The sequence below is a fragment of the Macaca thibetana genome, chromosome 10 (assembly GCF_024542745.1).
Source record: "Macaca thibetana thibetana isolate TM-01 chromosome 10, ASM2454274v1, whole genome shotgun sequence".
NCBI lineage: Eukaryota > Metazoa > Chordata > Mammalia > Primates > Cercopithecidae > Macaca > Macaca thibetana.
In genome coordinates, this window is record NC_065587.1 from 30,160,691 (window position 1) to 30,182,633 (window position 21,943).

At 45.7% G+C, this 21,943-nt stretch overlaps 1 protein-coding gene across 1 annotated transcript; it reads left to right on the forward strand.

The window, feature by feature from the left end:
• Positions 1-224: 224 nt before the first annotated feature.
• On the forward strand, positions 225-21,763 carry LOC126929638 (PRAME family member 20-like). Its single transcript, XM_050746181.1, is given in 5 exon segments — positions 225-402; positions 17,132-17,431; positions 17,791-18,414; positions 21,110-21,615; positions 21,618-21,763. Coding segments are annotated over 5 exon segments (1,467 nt in total). The 5' UTR covers positions 225-400; the 3' UTR covers positions 21,653-21,763.
• The last annotated feature ends 180 nt before the right edge of the window (positions 21,764-21,943 follow it).

The window sequence follows — 21,943 nt, forward strand, 5'->3', positions numbered from 1 at the left end:
GGGCACATCTCACCCTGCCACAACTTCATCATGTCTCTCCCTGGCTCCCCAAGCTTCCTGGGGCTTTCAGGGCCAACCTAGCCTAGGCTGCAGAGATGGTTTATGAATATCTAGTACAGGGCTCCATGCCTGGGCCCTTAAGGGCCTCACCACACCCTATCTCTAGAAAATAAGCAACAACACCCAGCTCGCAGCCGGCAAAGCCCGGTCAGGAACGGACTTCCGGTTCAGCCGGATACGCCGGGCCACGGCAGGCAACAGCCGCCAGCCATTTTGGGCTCATCCCGGCGAGCTCCCAGAGGGCGCCCCTGTGACCTTGGGTTCCCAGCTGTGACTGGAAGCGGATCCCACCGGCTCTGAAGTGAGGCTGTCCACGGAGGCTCCGAGAACTTCCTTGCCGATGTAATGTTCATTTAATTGTTTCAGGGCCCTTCTCCTATCCTTCCCTGGAATCCTAGGTCAGTTCAAACGATCACCCTAACGGGGACGCTCCCTTACCGTTGTGTTAGACCATGGTTTCTCCCTTCGAAGGATTCTTTATTATCCTTAATGATAACCTGTTGCCTCCTTAAATTATCTTTGGGGTTAACATCACGAGATAGGGTTACTTTATTGATTTGTAACAGAAAGGGAATCTCTGAGGCCAGAGGGTTGCGGGAAGATTGCCGAGTTAGAGAATAGGAGTAGGCATCCTGAGGGCTTAGTAACAGGAGGGAAGCCTGTCTCCTGAACGCCCCCTGAAGGTAGATTCTGTTACTGCCCTCAGTTTACGAATGAGGAAGCTGAAACTTAGCTTGAAATGTCCGCTGTCATGCAGCCAGTAAGTGTAGAGTCAAAATTCCAGTACCAAACTGTTCATCACTAAAGCCTCATCTATTTAACCAGAACCAAACTGTAGAATGTAAAATATCCAGGCAGGGCGCAGTGGCTCTCATCTGTAATCCCAGCACTTTGGGAGGCCGAGGCGGGCGGATCACCTGAGGTCAGGAGTTCAAGACCAGCCTAGCCAAGATGGTGAAACCCCGTCTCTACTAAAAATACAAAAATTAGGCCGGGCGCGGTGGCTCACGTCTGTAATCCCAGCACTTTGGGAGGCCGAGGCGGGTGAATCACCTGAGGTCAGGAGTTTGAGACCAGCCTGGCCAACATGGTGAAATCCCGTCTATACTTAAAATACAAAAAAAAAAAAAAAAAAAAAAAGAAATTAGCTTGGCATGGTGGCAGGGGCTTGTAATCACAGCTACTGGGGAGGCTGAGGCAGGAGAATCACTTGAACTCGGGAGGTGGAGGTTGCAGTGAGCCAAGATTGCACCACTGCACTCCAGCCTGGGAAACAAGAGCAAGACTCTTATCTAAAAAATAAAAATAAAAACATCCAGGGTGATCTGCTGCCCTTCTTAAGGAAGGAGTAATGTTTTTTGGTTTTTTTTTTTGTTTTTTTTTTTTTGAGATGGAGTCTTGCTGTGTCGCCCGGGCTGGAGTGCAGTGGCCGGATCTCAGCTCACTGCAAGCTCCGCCTCCCGGGTTTACGCCATTCTCCTGCCTCAGCCTCCCGAGTAGCTGGGACTACAGGCGCCCGCCACCTCGCCCGGCTAGTTTTTTGTATTTTTAGTAGAGACGGGGTTTCACCGTGTTAGCCAGGATGGTCTCGATCTCCTGACCTCGTGATCCACCCGTCTCGGCCTCCCAAAGTGCTGGGATTACAGGCTTGAGCCACCGCGCCCGGCCGGAAGGAGTAATGTTTTACATTTTAAAAATATAATATACTTTATTGGCTTTTTAATTTAAAATAAGGAATATTGGCCGGGTGCAGTGGCTCATCCCCATAATCCCAGCACTTCAAGGGGCTGAAGCAGGCAGATCACTTGAGCCCAGGAGTTGGAGACCAGCCTGGGCAACATGGCGGAACCCTGTCTCTACCAAAAAAAAAAAAATTAGGCGTGGGCTGTAGTCACAGCTACTTACTTGGAAGGCTGAGATAGGAGAGGGGAAAAAAAAAAAAGGTTCTCACTAGATGGAACTTTTTTTGAGACAGAGTTTCACTCTTATCACCCAGGCTGGGGTGCAGTGGCGTGATCTGGCTCACTGCAACCTCCACCTCCTGGGTTCAAGAAGTTCTGCCTCAGCCTCCTGAGTAGCTGGGATTACAGGCGCGCATCACCACACCCGGCTAATTTTTGTATTTTTAGTAGAGACGGGGTTTCACCATGTTGGTCAGGCTGGTCTCAAACTCCTGACCTCGTGATCCACCCGCCTTGGCCTCCCAAAGTGCTGGGATTACAGGCGTGAGCCACTTCTTTTAGTTCTTCGGTAAGACCCAACTCTGTCTTGCTGCCGAGTATCCATGTCTGCTCTTTTGTCTGCTTCAAAAATTTGTTCCCCCTCCCCTTCAGGCTTATTTCCACACATCCTTTAGGTCTCAGCTTTTGTCCTGCTTCCCCTGAAAAGCATTCCTGGACTTCCCAAGTCTGAATTAGATGCTCCCACCACCCCATATGTTCTAAACTGCTTTATCATTAAGATAAGTTTGTTACAGTATAGAGATTTTTTTTTTTTTGACACTGTGTGGAGCCATTTTCTTTCAAGGGCATTTTCCTTCGGCTGGAAAAACTATTAAAATTTTGCTATTTTATTTTTTAATTACTGAGTAATTACTGAGTAATGAGGCAGCAGAGAGCTCTCTTTATCCTGCACCTAACAGGATACTAATATGTGATAAAAGGATAAGGAAATGAATGAGTTCCACATCCTACTCCACAGCTGACCCTCCTGTAGCTCATGCTTTCTTTTATTGAATGATTAATGTGGAGCCAAAAGTCAAATCAAGTTACTCTATAAGTCAGCTTAAGCCTACCAAATTGTATTTAAGAGGGAGTTTCTGAGAGCACAAACTGACTCTCAGAAACAGGTAAAGAAAATCCAATCGTAAGAGAACTGTTACCTGTTGAGGGAAACGAGTTTGTATTGACTTCCATATAACTTGGATTTACAACCTCCAGATTACATTCACTTATTCAGTAAACATGTATTGAGTTCCTAGTATGTGTCAGGCTCTGTTCTAGAAGCTGGGGATATGGCAGTGAACAAACTTTCGAGAGCTTGACACTCTAGTGGAAGAAAACAGGCAATCAAGAAGGAAATAAGCTAAGTTCAGATAGTGATGAATGCTACAGAAAATAAAGCAGATTCAGGGAAGAAGTGCTGTGGTTAGGGAAATGATTTCCAGTGAGCAATGTGGGAGCAATAATGAGTTCTCGATGCCAGGGCAATAAGGGGATGGAATATTCCACCTTAAGGAAAGGCTTATCTCTATGTATACATACATAATTGACAATATGGTTTAAAGATTAGACTTTTGGTTACTTTGATTCATTTTAATAATTTCTAAGAGCCGAAATACTTATTTGTATACTGATTAAATTTAATTTTTGGACTGCAAATACTAAGAGCCATTCTCCAGAATGTGGTACCCATTCCGAAGTATTGCCACTCGTGAACTCACAACCAGAACATTGTTCTGCAAGTAGGATGGTCCCATTTCCTCAGTTACTGTCTTACCACATCAACCTGACTTACAATTTCACCAACCACGGAGTTTCGCTCTGTCGCCCAGGCTGGAGTGCAGTGGCCGGATCTCAGCTCACTGCAAGCTCCGCCTCCTGGGTTCCCATTCTTCAGCCTCCCGAGTAGCTGGGACTACAGGCGCCTTCGCCCGGCTAATTTTTTGTATTTTTTAGTAGAGATGGGGTTTCACCGTGTTACCAGCATGGTCTCGATCTCCTGACCTCGTGATCCGCCCATCTCGGCCTCCCAAAGTGCTGGGATTACAGGCTTGAGCCACCGCGCCCGGCCGATTTATAAATTTTCGACCGTGTTTCTATTTTCTTGCCTTAATCCTTTATTGACTTATGGAATCGTAGATTTGAAGCCATTCCCACTTTCACCTGTGCAACATACAATATTGTAATATACAGATTGAACAAAATGGTTGGGAAATCTCTACATGGGACCCCAGGCTATGCACAAGTAAATATTAATAATTTAAGAATAATGCTATCATTTAATGACTAACTATAGGGCAGGCAACCGGATGCACATTTAATCTTTATTTTTATTTTTTTGTAGAGACAGGGTTTTGGTATGTTGTTCAGGCTGGTCTCAAAACCCCTGCCCCCAAGCCATCTCCCTGCCTTGGCTTCCCAGAGCTCTAAGAGTATAGGCATCAGCCACTGTGCACAACTTCACATTTAGTCTTTAGAACTGCCCTTTGAGTTGAGCATTTTGCACAGGGGAGAGACCAGTGTGTGGTGTTAAGAGATTAGCTCCTTTTGGGAGGCCAAGGCGGGTGGATCACTTGAGATCAGGAGTTCAAAACCAGCCTGGCCAACATGGTGAAACCCCGTCTCTACTAAAAATACAAAACAATTAGCTGAGCATGGTGGCATGCACCTGTAATCCCAGCTACTTGGAAGGCTGAGACAGGAGAACTGCTTGAACCTGGGAGGCGGAGGTTGCAGTGAGCTGAGATCAGGCCACTGCACTCCAGCCTGGGTGACAGAGCAAGACTCTGTCTCAAAAAAAAAAAAAAAACAGAAAAAAAAAAAAGAACTTAGCTCCAGTTCTTTCCTGTGTTACTTACACAAAGTGTTTCTCAGTGGTAAAATGGGAATAAAGTGCTACGGACATTTTAAATTTTGTGTTGTGTGATGATTAAATAAAGTAGTGCTTGTAAACTGATATTAAACACTTGTTTAATGTTAACTGTTAGGAGTTACTATTGCAATCTTAAAATGTACCGTCCTCGGTAGTGATCCGATGATCATTTAATTCCATTTTCTTTTTATTTTCCCATGTTTGTATCATTTAATCTGGCTGGAAGTTTTCAGACTTGAAGTAGGACTGCTTAGACTTTACTACAAAAGGAGTCTCAAGTACATTTCCCATAGTCTTCCTCCCCTAGCCCCTAGAGAAATATAAACAAACCAGTTAAAAGGAATACCTGAGCACTGATAAGAATGTTTACAGCACTTTGTGAAGAGGAGAGTGAAAAACAGCCCCAATGACATCTTGCTGTTTTTATTTTAAGACTTGCTTGTAGCATGTAAATCTGTTGTGGTGGTGGTGGTGGTGGTGGTGGTGTTGTTACAAGGTCTCACTCCGGTTACCCAGGCTGGAGTGCAGTGGTGCAATCTCACTGCAGCCTTTACCTCCCAGGCTCAGGTGATCCACCTCAGGCTCCCAAATAGCTGGGACAACAGGTGCATGCCACTATGCCCGGCTACGTTTTTATATTTTTAGTAGAGATGGAGTTTCGCCACATTGCCCAGGCTGGTCTCAAACTCCTGGGCTCAGGCAATACACCTGCCTCAGCCTCCCAAAGTGCTGGGATTACAGGCATGAGCCACTGCACCCAGCTGTATATCTTAATATAATCAAGCACACTACACAGTAAATCTTTTTATGCTTTAAAAAAAAATTAAGGCTGAGCGCGGTGGCTCACATCTGTAATCCCAGCACTTTGGAAGGCCGAGGCGGGCGAATCACGAGGTAAAGAGATTGAAGCCATCCTGGCCAACATGGTGAAACCCCGTCTCTACTAAAAAAAAAAATACAAAAATTAGCTGGGTGTGGTGGCGCACGCCTGTAGTTCCAGTTACTCAGGAGGCTGAGGCAGGAGAATCACTCGAACCTGGGAGGCAGAGATTGCAGTGAGCCGAGGTCGCACTACTGCACTCCAGCCTGGCGACAGAGCAAGACTCCGTCTCAAAATAGATAAATAAGTACATAATAGCCTGTCCAAATTATCTCATTCTACTCGAAGTACATTTATTACCATTTAACATAATTACTGATATTCCATCATACTGAATGTATTATGGTTCATTTAATAATCCCCTTACAGTTATTTTCATTTCACTAAACTATAAACAAATTAGAAATGAATTATTTTGTTAAGACATCTTTTTCCAGGCCGGGCGCGGTGGCTCACGCCTGTAATCCCAGCACTTTGGAAGGCCGAGGCGGGCGGATCACAAGGTCAGGAGATCGAGACCATGGTGAAACCCCGTCTCTACTAAAAATAGAAAGAAATTAGCCGGGCGCAGTGGCGGGCGCCTGTAGTCCCAGCTACTCAGGAGGCTGAGGCCGGAGAATGGCGTGAACCCGGGAGGCGGAGCTTGCAGTGAGCCGAGATTGCGCCACTGCACTCCAGCCTGGGTGACAGAGCGAGACTCCATCTCAAAAAAAAAAAAAAAAAAAAAAAAAAAAAAAAGACATCTTTTTCCAAATTTCAGATAATCAAGGATAATACAGTTAATAATCTTTGCTTTTTTAAATATAATATGTAATAATCTTTATATATATATATATTTATATATTTTTTTTTTCTTTGAGACGGAATCTTGCGCTGTTGCCCAGGCTGGAGTGCAGTGGCGCGATCTCAGCTCACTGCAAGCTCGGCCTCCCAGGTTCACGCCATTCTCCTGCCTCAGCCTCCCGAGTAGCTGGGACTACAGGCACCCGTCACCGTGCCTGGCTAATTTTTTGTATTTTTAGTAGAGACAGGGTTTCACCGTGTTAGCCAGGATGGTCTCGATCTCCTGACCTCATGATCTGCCTGTCTTGGCCTCCCAAAGTACTGGGATTACAGGGGTGAGCCACCGCGCCTGGCCATTTTTTGAGTTTTTTTTTGTTTTTTGTTTTTTGTTTTTGAGATGGAGTCTCACTCTGCCACCCAGGCTGGAGTGCAGTGGTGCGATCTCAGCTCACTACAACCTCCACCTCCCAGATTCAAGCGATTCTCCTGCTTCAGCCTCCCGAATAGCTGGGACTACGGGCGCCTGCCACCATGCTCAGCTAATTTTTTGTATTTTTAGTAGAGATGGGGTATCACCATGTTAGCCAGGGTAGTCTCGATCTCCTGACCTTGTGATCCGCCCGCCTCGGCCTCCCAAAGTGCTGGGATTACAGGCATGAGCCACCGCGCCTGGCCATATTTTTTTCTTTTGGGAAGTTGTTTTGTGAAGTGTTTCTTTTTTCCCTCTTTTGTCTTATTAACTTGGTAAATTTTATTGTATATATGGTGACTTGATTTGCTCATATTGGACTCTCTTTGCATTATTAATATTTCTCATTTACTCATACTCCATTATTATTTTCATGTACTGCTGTATGCTGTTAAAAGATACATTTGGGCACGTTAAAATTTAAATGACTTTATTTGAGCATTCATTGATTCACGAATCAGGCAGCACCAGACCACAACTAGTTCAGTGCTCCACTGTGGGTGGGTAGGAAAGAGGGCAACGGAGGAAATTTGATGAAATATTCACAGAAACAAGACAAAGAAAACATATTTGATTGGTTAAAGTGGGAAGTCCCTAGTGAGAGGTTAGTTGGCAGTTTCTGATTGGTTAAGCTTAAATTTCATTTTACTGTTTACACTGAGTTGGGTTTTGGTTGGCCTAAGTAGGAACTCAAGGTGCTGGAGCCATCTCAGCCTCATGACTTCCCAATTAACTGTCTTTAACAGTACCATTGCATTGATATTTGTAAGTGAGATTGGTCAGTATTTTAATTTTTAGAGGCATCATTGTCAATTTATATTTTGGAATTTGGTAATGAAATAGCCCTGTAAATTTTAGTCTGTCCCATACAACTCAAACTTGAATCTAGTATGGCCTGGGATGAGTAAGCTGGCTGAATGATGGATTCTATCCTATCCTTGGTGGATAGGATAGGATAGTTTTCCCCTGAAGTGGATCATAACCCTTCCAGGTTGTCTCTAGTCGTTCATTGTTTTTGAGCTACTTTAGAAGACTGGTGATAGCATTGTGACATAATTCTTGTCTCTAGACATGTACATTTTGTCCTATTCAATTGGCTTCTCTCCCTACTGGAAGCCAATTTTACCTCCATTTGCAGATTCATTTCAATATTCTGGATCTTATTTTGGATTCTCCCTAGAAATGGTTTTAACACCTTCTCAGTTTCCTCATTAACCAATTAAATAACATCTTTAAAATGTGTTTATTTATTGATTTTGTCCAGGCTCTGGAGTGGAATGGTGCACTCTGGAGTGGAGTGGTACAATCTTGGCTCACTCTGTTGCCCAGGCTGGAGTGGAGTGGTACAATCTTGGCCCACTGCAACCCTCACCTCCCAGGCTCAAGCAATCCTCGCACCTCAGCCTCCCAAGTAGCTGGAACTAAACACATGCCACCAGGCCTGGCTAATATTTGTATTTTTTTATAGAGACAGAGTTTTGCCATGTTGCCCAGGCTGATCTCAAACTCCTGACCTCAGATGGTCCACCCACCTCGGCTTCCCAAAGTGCTGGGATTACAGCTGTGAGCCAGTACACCCAGCCCCCTCAGGAAGAAATTTAGAACAAAGAATGGTGGTCAGAGTTCAATGTTCAACTCTCTTATCAAGGGCCCATGAGCCAGCAGTTGCATTTGGTGAGGGTCCAGGCTTCTGAAAGACAACTCAGAGATATATGTTAAGATGTTATTTTTCATTTTTATAGGAAAATTGAACATCTTTGGATCTAATTTCCTTGGCAATTATTTTAGGCTACTGTTCTCTTTTTTTTAAAATAAGAACCTGCAAAACATGATACATTTTGTTTATCAAGTTACTTATTTATTTTTACGTATTTGCTTTTTGAGAGGGAGTTTTGCTTTGTCACCCAGGCTGGAGAGCAGTGGCGCAATCTTGGCTCACTGCATCCTCCACCTCCTGGGTTCCAGTAATTGCCATGCCTCTGCCTCCCGAGTAGCTGGGACTGCAGGCATGCACCACTTAGTAGAGACGGGATTTCACCATGTTGGCCAGGCTGGTCTCAAACTCCTGGCCTCAAGTGATCTGTCTGCCTCAGCCTCCCAAAGTGCTGGGATTACAGGCATGAGTCACCATACCCAGCCCCAAGTTACTTATTTATTTTTTAGGACTAGCTAGATGTCTAGAATTTCCCTTGGAGGAATTCAAGAGTTTTAAAATTTTTTATGTTTGGGAGCTTCCAGGCCCCTAAGAGGGGGTCCGTATCTTGTGTCATTTCTCCCCCACCCAAGCTCCTGGAAATCTCTATTCTTACTGTCTTTATGAATTTGACTACTCTGATATCTTATATAACTGTGCGGGAGGGAAAGCTTTTCCTCTGCCAACTCAGGTCCAGTGGTGCGTGGGAGCTGCAAATGAGCAAATTAACAGATTAATAGGGGGGAAAAGTAACCAAACGATAGACAGATTAACAGGAGAAAAGACAAGATTTCTTTACATGTGTGTGGGGCAGCATTTAAATGAGAAGCTCCCTGAAGAACTAGAGGTAGGGATTTGTACACCAGCTTTATAGGGGAAAGGGTGAGGGGAGAAAGGGTTTCCATGGGAAAGATAAATGGCCTTTTAGGAGAATAAATGGAATATATGACGCTTGATGATAATGTGTTCTTATACAATTTATCATCCCATTGCAAGTGGCCCTATCTGGGAGTGAAGCTCTCCTAAAGAGAGGCTTTATGACAACTTCATTCTTAGAAGGCTCTGCCTTTAGCCAGATAAGGGAAGCTCTGAAATGGCTTCTTTCTGCATCTGCTGTGTCTCTAAATGTCTTCCGTTTAAAATTATCTTCAATCTGAAAATACAAGTGGGATCCTACAGTATTTGTCCTTTTGTGACTGGCTTATTTCACTCAGCCTAATGTTCTCAAGGTCCGTATGTGTTGTAGCGTGTGTCAGAATTTTCCTCCTTTTTAAGGCTGAATAATATCCCATTGTATTTATATATCACGTTTTGTTTATCCATTCATCCGCTGATGGACATTTGCGTTGCTTCCACATTTTGGCTGTTGTGAATAATGCTGCTGTGAACATGGGTGTACAAATACATCTTCAAGACCTTGCTTTTAGTCCTTTTGGGTATATTCCTAGAATTGAAATTGCTGGATCTAATTTTAGTTTTTTGGGAAACCACCGTACTGTTTTCCCAGGAGTTCCACCATTCTACATTCCCAGCATTGTACAAGGGTTGCAATGTTGCTGTATCTTCACCAACACATTTTTTTCTGTTTTGTTTTTTTGATAGTAGCCATCCTAATGGATGTGAGGTAATATCTCATTGTACTTTTGATTTGTGTCTCCCTAATTAGTAATATTGAATGTCTTTTTATATGTTTATTGGCCAAAAAATTATCTTCTCACTGTAACACTGTACTCCACCTTTTAGCACTATTCATTCACCAACCAAGGAGTCCCACTCATTGTTCATTATGGATGTGTCAGAGATTGAAATCTCAGAAAAATCAGTATGGGTCTTACCTTCATAGGTTTCAGTTTTATTGGCAGAAGTTTTTTTTCTTTTCTAGGTGGTGCATCTTACAAATCTATCCTTCTCAAAGCCATTTGACATTTGGCAAGAGAAGACAGAGACAGGGAACCATCCTGGAGGGTTTTTTGCTGCTGGGTTTGTGGCAGAGCTCTAAGGATAGGGAGCAGAGAGTAGACAGGGTCTCCTGCTGCCAAGGCCTTGACTTTGTTAGACAGCTTTCTTCAGTTAGGTAAGCTACAATGGAATCCTCTCCTAGAAAGCTCCTCTTTTTGCCTAAGCTATCTGTGGTCAGGCTCTGTGGATAATGAAAATCAGATCTTTCAATAATTCTATGAGCTCTTGGAAGAGCTTGCTCTGTGTGTTTTCATAGATTGATTTCTGTTCTCAGGTCAACATAATATTGTTTTATGTAAACATATGGTAATATTAGTGTTAATGTTAAATAATGATATCAGAATACATGATTAAATATAGAGTTTATTTGCACACAAATCTTGACTATAGCCACCCAGGAAACACTCACTTCAGATGAACAGGGTCAGCGTTTCAAAGCAGTGAAGTGAAGGTTTCACTTATACGGGCAGAGACAGAGAAATTTTAGGAGGATTACAGAGTTTTCCATACAAAACCAGTGCATTCCTTACAGTGATTTGGTTGATGATAGAATACTATATTCCAAGAAAGATTACTTTGTTACTCCCTGAGAACAGGTAGTGATCTGAAGGGGTCTTATATCTGGTGCCATTTGGTCTTCCTAATTTTCTATAGTACAAGAATAAGGAGGAAAGTTGATCTATAATCAGAGAAGTAGAAGTCACAGCTGTATATTACATGACTCAGGCCACATAGCCACATTTCTCTCAAGGCTCAGAATAATTTCAAGTTCCAATAACTTTAAGTTGGAATTTTTTTTTTCTTTGAGACAGGGTCTCACTCTCTCGCCTAGACCGGAATGCAGTGGCCTGATCTTGGCTCACTGCAACCTCCGCCTCCCAGGTTCAAGTGATTCTCCTGCCTCAGCCTCTCAAGTAGCTGGGATTATAGACGTGCACCACCACACCTGGCTAATTTTTTTTTTGTATATTTAGTAGAGATGGGGTTTCACCATGTTGGCCAGACTGGTCTCAAACTCCTGACCTCGGGTGATCCACCCACCTCAGCCTCCCAAAGTGGTGGGATTACAGGCGTGAGCCACCATGCCCAGCCAGTCTGAATTAATTTCACATTAGTATCTCTCCAATAGTCTTCTCTTAGTTTTTCTTTTGTTGTTTCTTCTGAAGTTATAATTATACATTATTTTAAATGTCCTAATTATAATATTTATGTATTTCCAATATTTGCTCTCTTCATCCATTTACATGTCTTTCCATTTATTATTTTTACTCCATTACATTAATTTTTTAATTCTTTTTTTTGTTTTGTTTTGAGATAGAGTCTCGCTTTGTCGCCCAGGCTGGAGTGCAGTGGCACAATCTCAGCTCACTGCAAGCTCTGCCTCCCAGGTTCACACCATTCTCCTGCCCCAGCCTCCCAAGTAGCTGGGACTATAGGCGCCCGCCACCACGCCTGGCTAATTTTTTGTATTTTTAGTAGATGTGGGGTTTCAGGTTTCATCGTGTTAGCCAGGAGGGTCTCGATCTCCTGACCTTGTGATCTGCCCGCCTTGGCCTCCCAAAGTGCTGGGATTATAGGCATGAGCCACCGCGCCCAGCCAACTTTTTAATTCTTAATACTGTTTTCACATTTATTGTTATCCCTAGATGACAGAAAAAAAGTGAGTGAATGGTTTATTTCATATGTCTAAATTACTTCTGCTATTATACATTTACTTCTCAGTTCTTGCTGGAAATACCAGGCACTCTTGTGCAGTCATATCAGCAGAAATACTCCTATTAATTATATTAGCTGTTTCCTATTTTATCCTTTTTAGCTTTCAATGGTTAAAAGATAATTTTCAGAAAAGTAGAATTGTGACTTTATACAGATATAAAAATGAACATGTATTAAAGAATTTATTGGCCAGGCGCGGTGGCTCAAGCCTGTAATTCCAGCACTTTGGGAGGCCGAGACGGGCGGATCATGAGGTCAGGAGATCGAGACCATGCTGGCTAACTTGCTGAAACCCCGTCTCTACTAAAAAATACAAAAAAACTAGCCGGGCGAGGTGGCGCGCGCCTGTAGTTCCAGCTATTCGGGAGTCTGAGGCAGGAGAATGGCGTAAACCCGGGAGGCGGAGCTTGCAGTGAGCTGAGATCCAGCCACTGCACTCCAGCCTGGGCGACAGAACGAGACTCCGTCTCAAAAAAAAAAAAAAAAAAAGAATTTATTTTGGTCATATAATATGAAGTACCAGGCAGCTGTTAAAGAAGGGTTAAGCCAGCACACATCTCTATGACATGAAGGGATGTTGAGATGAATTTCAGATGGAGACAAAATTTTCCACAGGTAGAAGTTAGGGGAAAATCCTTACCAGACCGGACAGAATTTCTATGTCTATCAGTTACCTACAACTTATAAAGTTACAAAATAGCTCAAAGATAATGAACAAGGCTCAAATCTGATAACCAAGAAGGGTACATTACAGAGGATCCATTGCTTTCCATTGTAGAGGAGAAAAAAATCATAGCTTTTCCTCACCCATCTCAAGGGTCTTTGCTGATACCCCTATTTTTAAAAGGCAGATTAACAAGAGGACACCGTAGCAAATTTATCAAAGTTTTACGTGAACAGGAACCTTCAGAAATGAAGACTCAAAGACCCAAGGAGAACTTTAGTTTTTTGTTTTGTTTTGTTTTGTTTTGTTTTGTTTTGAGACGGAGTCTCACTCTGTCGCCCAGGCTGGAGTGTAGTGGCCGGATCTCAGCTCACTGCAAGCTCCGCCTCCCGGGTTCACGCCATTCTCCTGCCTCAGCCTCCCGAGTAGCTGGGACTGCAGGCGCCCGCCACCTCGCCCGGCTAGTTTTTTGTATTTTTTAGTAGAGACGGGGTTTCACCATTTTAGCCAGGATGGTCTCGATCTCCTGACCTCGTGATCCACCCGTCTCAGCCTCCCAAAGTGCTGGGATTACAGGCTTGAGCCACCGCGCCCGGCCGGAGAACTTTAGTTTTTAATTTAATTTTTTTTTTTTTTAGAGACTGGGGTCTTACTATATTGCCCAGACTGGCCTTGAATTCCTGGGCTCAAGCAGTCCTCCTGCCTCACCCTCCCAAGTAGCTGGGACTACAGGTGCATGCCACTGCACCTGACTATCTGTATATATCTATGCTTAGGTTTGATGAAGGATGGACAGTCATGTACAAGTATGATTGGACAAAAAGCCTGTGGTCTAATGGTAATAAGCTGGGGAGAACTTAACAAGGCCTGTTCGTTCAGATTCTTCTTGGCCCCTCTGTGTAGCATTTCTTTCCTCCTGGTATAGGACAGGACACCTGTCACATGGGGGTCTAACGACCTACTTTCAGGAGAGGAAGGTCAGAGAATTCCTTTATAACTAGCTCTCACACAGAAAGGCAGAGAAAAGTCAGAGAGAGACCTTCTAAGTGCCGTATTTTGGGGTGACATTCTGAGCCACAACACCATTTTTTTTCCTACACTATGTACATAATTATTTGCCTCTTTTTATTGCCATAGACAGCCCCATTGTTATGTGTCTTATTGCACTGGCTACAGCTTTCCCAGACAATGTTGATAGTGTGCATGCTTGTTTCTAATTCAAACATCAACAAAATTACCCATGATACAGCTCCTCTCTCTCTCTCTCTCTCTCTCTCTCTCACACACACACACACACACACACACACACATATTATATATATGTATATATGTATGTTTATATATAGAGAGAAAACAATTTTTTGATTAGTCATGGAGAAATATGATAAGACAAAAGGAGTATGAGACTATGAGCCAAGTTTAATAAAGTGGCGAAACAGCGGGCCTATGTGTTCAGATCCCTCTTGGCAAGCCTTCGTCTTTGGAAATAAGGATATGCCTTTCCTTCTGGTATAAGAGGAGCACCTCTCACAGGAGGATCTTATACCTACTACAGGGGAAGGTCAGAAAATCCTGCCTGCCCATGCCGTTTCTCAAATTCCTTCAGCTTAAAATATTCAGTATGCTAAGTTGCTGTATTTTGGTAAGGCACATCCTAAACTCCATCAAAGTCCTGCTAGAAGCAGATACCAAGATGCAAAAACATCCAAGGATTTTACTAGGGGAGCTCCCTATAAGGGGCATTGAGGAGTGAGCAGGGAAGGCGTGGAGACCCCACAGACCTGCGTCGCTGTGTTTGGTGAAGCAGAGCTGGAGGGAAGGTTGGGTGGAAATGTGTGCACTCAGGAAGATTTGGCAAAGCCATAAGGGAGTCCTCAAGCCAAAGGTGGTTGTCACAGGAGTGGTGTCTCCCAGGAACTAGTCTGTCACATTGTCTCCCAGGAACTAATCTGTCCTCAGTCATTGTTGGTGAGCAGCATGTGGTGGTATGACTTGGGCCTTAAGGCTGCCAGGGATTCCCGCTGCCCTTGCTCAGGTGCATTTCCTGAGTTGGAGGTGCAGGGCACACTCTCATGGTGGCCACACCATCTTCATCTTATTTCTGACTTTTAAAGCAATGTTGGCTGGGCGCGGTGGCTCACGCCTGTAATCCCAGCACTTTGGGAGGCCGAGGCAGGCAGATCACGAGGTCAGGAGATCAAGACCATCCTGGCTAATGCAGTGAAACCCCGTCTCTACTAAAAATACAAAAAAAGTAGCTGGGCGTGGTGGCAGGCGCCTGTAGTCCCAGCTACTCGGGGGACTGAGGCAGGAGAATGGCATGAACCCAGGAGGCGGAGCTTGCAGTGAGCCAAGATTATGCCACTGCACTCCAGCCTAGGTGACAGAGCAAGACTCTGTCTCAAAAAAAAAAAAAAAAAGCAATGTTTATAAAACACCACTACTAAGTATCAGGTTCAGAAGCTTCCCTTCTGTTTCTTCTTTGATTTTCCCAAATGCATTGACATTAATAATTAATAAACCTAACATTAACCATTCTTGCTCAATTGTACTTCATCACTATTTGTGAGAGATATTTATAGATTTAATGTGTCAGGCCTTTGATTTGATTTGCTAGTATTTAAGCCTTTGCTAGGTAGCTTCCAATGTATGATTGGCCAATAATTGTCCTTTCTTATACTGTCCTTTGTCCTCGCCCAGTTTATTACCAAGGCCATAGTGGCCTCATGCAAATGGATTTCATAGCTTGTGAGACTAAATGAATGTTTCTTGTCTCTGACTAGCATAGATTCTAGAATGCTGCTGTCCAAAAGTGTAGCATCTAGCTACGTGAAGCTATTTAGATTGTAATTAATTAGAATTTAATTTAATTTAAAATTCAGTCCTTTAGTCACGCTAGCCACATTTCAAGTACTCGGTAACCACATGTGGCTTGGGGCTCCCGCATCAGACAGTGCAGGTCTAGAACTTCCCCCTCCTTACACAAAGCCTTGCTCTGTGGTGGACTGTGGAATGTGATGATATGAGGTCTACACTCGCATTTCACGGGAGTCTACACTCCCGCATTTCACGGAAAAAAGGAGGCATTTGGGCAGTTGAAAGAATCCATAACTAACCTGAACCTGATGCTCTCTGAGAGATAGAAAAAAAAATCCTCCATTCCATATTACCCTCAACTCCATCAGTGGGATTGTGGTAAGCGTCTATTGTGCAAACTTGCTCTTGAAATGCACTTAAAATATATACTGCTTGTCTGGTGTATGTCAGGAACTATGTTTATCACTCAGACTATAGCAGTAATGAAAGCAGATACAGCCCCTTTTTTCATGGAGCTTATAATTTAGCAGAGAGGAGACAGATAATATGCGAGTGTGTGCATTTATGTGTGTGCACGTGCGTGTGTGTGTGTGTGTGTAAGAGAGACAGAAACAGAAAAGGGGTGATAGAAGAAGCGCTGTAAATCAGGTTAGGAAAGATAAAGCTGTAATTAAGGGATGAGAGTGCTATTCTACTTGGGTGGTCAGGGAAGACCTCTCAGGGTGAAATTTTAATAGAAACCTGAATGAAGTAAGGGGGCCAGCCATGAGGATATTTGGGAGAAGACACTTCTAGGCAGAGGAAACAGGAAGCGCAAAGGCCCTGAAGCAGGGCGTTGCTGGTGTTTGAGAAGAGAAATGGAGTCCAGTGTAGGTTGCTGGTGCAGAGTGAATAGTGAGGGGAGTGACAGGAGGTGGACCCTGAGATACTCGGATGCTAGACTCTGAGGCGCAGCTGCAGGGTGGATTGTATTCACAGTGAAAATGAAGCCACTAGAGTTTTGAGCAAACGAGTGTCATGATCTGAGTTTGACCACAGGGTGCATAAGGACAGAAGCAGAGAGACAAGTTAGAAGGCCACTGCAGTAATAGGGGCAAGAGATAATGGCTTGGTAAAACTGGAAGTGATGAGAACTGCTCAGAATCTACATATGCTTTGGGAGAATTGATGTGGAGTTTGGGGACAGTGTCCTCAGTTATGTGTTCATGATCTTAATGGTGAAGGCAGAAGAGGAAAGTGTGGGTCAATTCAAAGCCTCTACAGCCTGGCAAGGAATAGATCTAAACCCCTGAGGTTCTGGATCCCATGTCCCCAGGGCCTGAGGGCTTCAGGGTCTCAGGCTTACAAGACCTGAATGTTGGGGTTTTGGTCCTGAATGGCGGGAGGAGCCAGCATTTGGTTCTGTGACAGATGCAAAAGGCTTGCATCTCCCGCGTTGGCCTGGGAGCGATGCTGAGCCATTAGTCTTCTGAGGATTTCTACCTTCTTCTGCTCCAGGTCCATGGAGGTGAACCACCCAGCACCTCTCAGGCTCTTGGAACTTGCAGCCCACAGCCTGCTGAGCAATGAGGCTTCAGTTCTACTGGTGTTGGAACAGCTCACAGTGAACCTTTTCCCGCCACTACTCACTGCTGCATTTGCCAAGGGGCACAGAAAGGCTCTGAAGGCCTTGGTGCAGGCCTGGCCCTTCCCCTTTCTCCGTCTGGGCTCTCTGATAGTGCAGTGGCCCAACCAAGACAGCCTGCAAGCTGTGGTGGATGGGCTGGAGGCCTTTTCTGCCCACAGGGCTTGTCCCAGGTAAGGGGGATGCTGGGAGCAAGACCTCAGCTCAGAACCAGAGGGAGGGTGAGCTGAGATCCAGGGGAGGGGAGCGTTAAATCGCCTCGGGGGACAAGTGGGGAAACTATATGTTTCTGAGTTAAGTGGTTGATGGTACAGCTACAAGGCTTTAAGGAGAGGGCTTTTTACCTTCTAGGGGTGGTGGTATGAGCTGTATGAGGAATAGGGGCTAGCAAGGAGCCTGGGTGAGGGAGGGAAAGCCCATTGGAGAGGAGAGGCGAGGCGAGCAGGTACTGGGGTCTGGGGAGCAGCCCAGGACTGCTGCCGCTCATCTCACATGGGCTCTCCAGCATCTCCTCACTCCTGTCTCCCCACAGGAAGTCAGAACTGAGGATGCTGGATTTCACCCTGGACTCTGAGCAAGTCCACAGTAAAGGGGCTTCTGAAGCCTTGGCCAAGTTCCCATTTTGGTTACCATCAACAGTCAAGGCAGAGATGCCCCAGGCCATGGCCAGGCCCAAGCCAACAGAGAATATGAAAAAAGGACCAAAGCAGCCATGGGAAGCAGTGGAAATACACATTGATCTTTTCCTGAGAGGCCCCTTCAAGTTAGATAAGTTCCTCTCCAGCCTCCTGACGAAAGTGGAACAGAGCCACGGGGCCCTGCATCTCTGCTGTAGGAAGCTGCACATTGAGGAGATGCCCTTCCACAGTCTGCTGGGGATCCTGAAGACACTCAAGCTGGATTTCATCCAGGAGCTGGAGGTGTTTGACTGGTTTGACTGGTTCTGGGCATTGTCAGATCCAAACCTATCTGCAACACAGCTGGGAAGGATCTTCAACCTGCGCAGCCTCAAACTCATCTACTACAACTGGGCCTTCTCCTCACGGGGCGAGCGGCCCTCCAGCTACTTTCTCTCACAGCTCACCAGGCTGGGCCACCTCCAGAAGCTGCACCTGTCTTACTCCTACCTCTCGGGCAACCTACATTATGTACTCAGGTGAATGGGGCATCCAAAGAGTTCCCTGAATACTCCTAAGTGAGGTCAGGACAGGGAAACAAGACAGGAAATGGGGCCCATTCTTAGATGCTCATGGAATTGTGGGCACAGCCTGGGAACCCAGGGTTCAGATGCAGTTGATGGCTGGGATCTGCTTTGGAAACATTTGATGGGGAAAGATGCATGTTGCTGTAAAAATAATATCCACTTTGGGAGGCTGAAGTGGGAAGCTTGCTTGAGGCCAGAGTTGGAAACCAGCCTGGGCAACAAAGTGAGACCACATTTCTACAAATAAATACACAAAAATTAAGGCCAAGCACGGTGGCTCATGCCTGTAATCCCAGCACTTTGGGAGACAGAGGCAGGTGGATCACTTGAGGTTAAGAGTTTGAGACCAGCCTGGCCAACATGGAGAAACCCCATCTCTACTAAAAATACAAAAATTAGCCAGATATGATGGCATGTGCCTGTAATCCCAGCTGCTCGGGAGGCTGAGGCAGGAGAATCTCTTGAACCCAGGAGGTGGAGGTTATAGTGAGCCAAGATCGCACCACTGCACTCTAGCTTGGGCAACAGAGCAAGACTCCATCTCAAAAAAAAAAAAAAACAAAAACAAAAATTAGCTGGGCATGGTAGTGCACCTTTCGTCCCAGCTACTCAGGAGGCCAAGGCAGGAGGATTGCTTGAGCCCAGGAGTTTGAGGCTGTAGTGAGCCATGATTGCACCACTGCACTCCAGCTTGGGCAACAGAGCGAGACTCTGTCTCAAAAAAAATTACAACAAATTTAATTTAAAGATCTAATTGGCTTTTTTTTCTCTTTAAAGACAGGAGGTCATTATGTCACCCAGGCTAGAGTGCAGTGGCACAATTACGTCTCACGCAGCCTCAGACTCCTGTGTTCAAGCTACCCTCCCATCTCAGCCTCCTAAGTGGCTAAGACTACAGATGCGCACCACTACACCTTGCGAATTTTTTAAAAACTTTTTTTTTTTTTTTTTTTTTTTTGAGATGGAGTCTCGCTGTGTCTCCCAGGCTGGAGTGCAGTGGCATGATCTCGGCTCACTGCAAGCTCCGCCTCCCGGGTTCACGCCATTCTCCTGCCTCAGCCTCCCAAGTAGCTGAGACTACAGGCGCCCGCCACCACGCCCGGCTAGTTTTTTGTATTTTTAGTAGAGACGGGGTTTCACCATGTTAGCCAGGATAGTCTCGATCTCCTGACCTCGTGATCCACCCGCCTCGGCCTCCCAAAGTGCTGGGATTACAGGCTTGAGCCACCGTGCCCGGCCTTAAAAACTTTTTTGTAGAGACAAGGTCTTGCTTTGCTACCCAGGCTGGTCTTGAGCTCCTGGCCTCAAGCCATCCTCCCACCTCAGCCTCCCAAAGCACTGAGATTACAGGCATGAGCCTCCATGCCTGGCCTTCTAATTGGCTTAGGTTTGTGATTCACAAATTGGGACAGCCTCCCATTCTATAAAATAGAATAAGAGCTCTGATGAGCTGAGCGGAAGAGACTGGCTTTATAAGCAGAAAAGTGATGAAAAAAGCCAAAACAAAAAGCAGATTGGTCAGTTGACAGTTACTTTCCTTATAGGGTTAAAACAGAGGGCACTTCCTTATTATCCTGGGCCCCTTCTGATTGGTTGGTGTGAATCTCCTGTTTTTTGGAAAACTGACCAGTTTCAAAGTTCAGTTTGATTACCTGACACTTAGCACAAGTGACTGCATTCTGGTTTGCTCTGGTCTTTTGAGGTCTAGTGCAGGAGCTTAGTCCAAAACAGTGGGCTTCCATGTATTTCATTTAATTTTTTAGTTTTTTTTTTTTTTGAGACAGAGTCTCCATCACCCAGGCTGGAGTGCAGTGGCATGATCTCGGCTCACTGTAATCTCCACCTCCCCGGTTCAAGTGATTCTCCTGCCTCAGCCTCCCAAGTAGCTAGGATTACAGGCATGGGCCACCACGCCTGGCTAATTTTTGCATTTTTAGTAGAGACGGGGTTTCACCATGTTGGCCAGACTGGTCTTGAACTCCAGACCTCAGGTGATCCACCCACTTCGGCTCCCCAAAGTGCTGGGATTACAGGTGTGAGCTATTGCGCCTGTCCTAATAATATGTTTATTTACTCAGCAAACCTTTTCAGGCACTGCTGAATGTTACACTGGTTCCCAAGAAAAGATCCTGAGACAGCACAGGTTAGGCCTCTCCTTCTGAGCTCATACTGCCCCAGACAGGTGGGTACAGAGCTCTGAAGGACAATCAGTATCCACTCTGTGCACGTCTCCTAGAAATTTCCAGATAGGGCATTCAGGACCCCCGGCCCTGGCTTAAACAGAAGCCTGAGCAGCAGCTTCCCCAAACCCAAACCTGAGGAATAATGGGCTCAGCCTATGGTTGCTTCTCATCAGATAAGCTCTTTCAGGTGGCTCCTCTCAGCAGTCATATTGGGTATGGATAATGTGAGTCTCCCTTTCACCAAAGAGAAACTTAGAGTTGGAGGGGTTTGTGGGGGACCTGGTAGGTCTGTTGAGACCTGGTAGGCCTGGCCTTGGGACACCAAAGGACATGCTTCTGACCCTGCTGGTAAAAGGCTTCCCTAATGAGGGGGTGGCCATAGGACTGGCCTCCTCAGGGACAAGTAGGTGTTCCGGGCGGGGGGCCTGGGCCCTACCCTCACACAGCCACCCTTCTCTCCTCAGCTGTCTGTGGGTTCCACTGCATTCCCTGGAGATCTGCTACTGCAGGCTTCTCGACACTGACATCACCTACTTGTCCCAGAGCCCTCATACCACTTGCCTGAAGAAGCTGGATCTGAGTGGCAACAACCTGTCCTACATGATCCCTAGGCCCTTGGGGACCCTGCTGAGGGAGGTCTCAGGGACGCTGCAGCACTTAGACCTGAACCACTGCCGGCTGAAGGATGCCCACCTCAGTGCCCTTCTGCCCGCCCTGTGCCGCTGCTCCCACCTCAGTTCCCTGAGCCTCTCCGACAACCCCATCTCCAGTGCCTGCCTCCTGAGTCTGCTGGAGCACACAACGGGGCTGATGGAGCTGAAGCAGGTACTCTATCCCATCCCAGTCGACTGCTGCATGTACCTGCATGGCCTCTCCTGGGGTCCCGTGAACAAGGACAAGCTGTGCCAGTTGCAGGCTGAGATACAGAAGCAGCTGCAGGCCATGCAGCGGGCTGACATGCAGTGGAGCCCCCCGCTGCCCTTGCTTATGCAGCTGGTGCAGTTTGAATGAAGAGCAGGAGCCAGGCTCAGGGAACAGAAGTCAGAGAGGGCAGCTGGAATCACAGCTGGGGCCACATGTTGTTTGCAAGGAACATAAAATAAACTTCCATGGGAACTGTCTGGTGCTTTCTTCATTCCCCTTGCTCCCCTTTCCCAGTGCAAAGCCTGGCCTGTTTCACCTGTTCATTATCCAGCCACACGTTATCCAGGTGGCTCTACCGCCAGGTCACCAGAGACCCCAGAGGTCCAGCCCTCCCTGGCAAACACTCCCTCTTCTGGCCACTCATTCAGTTTCTC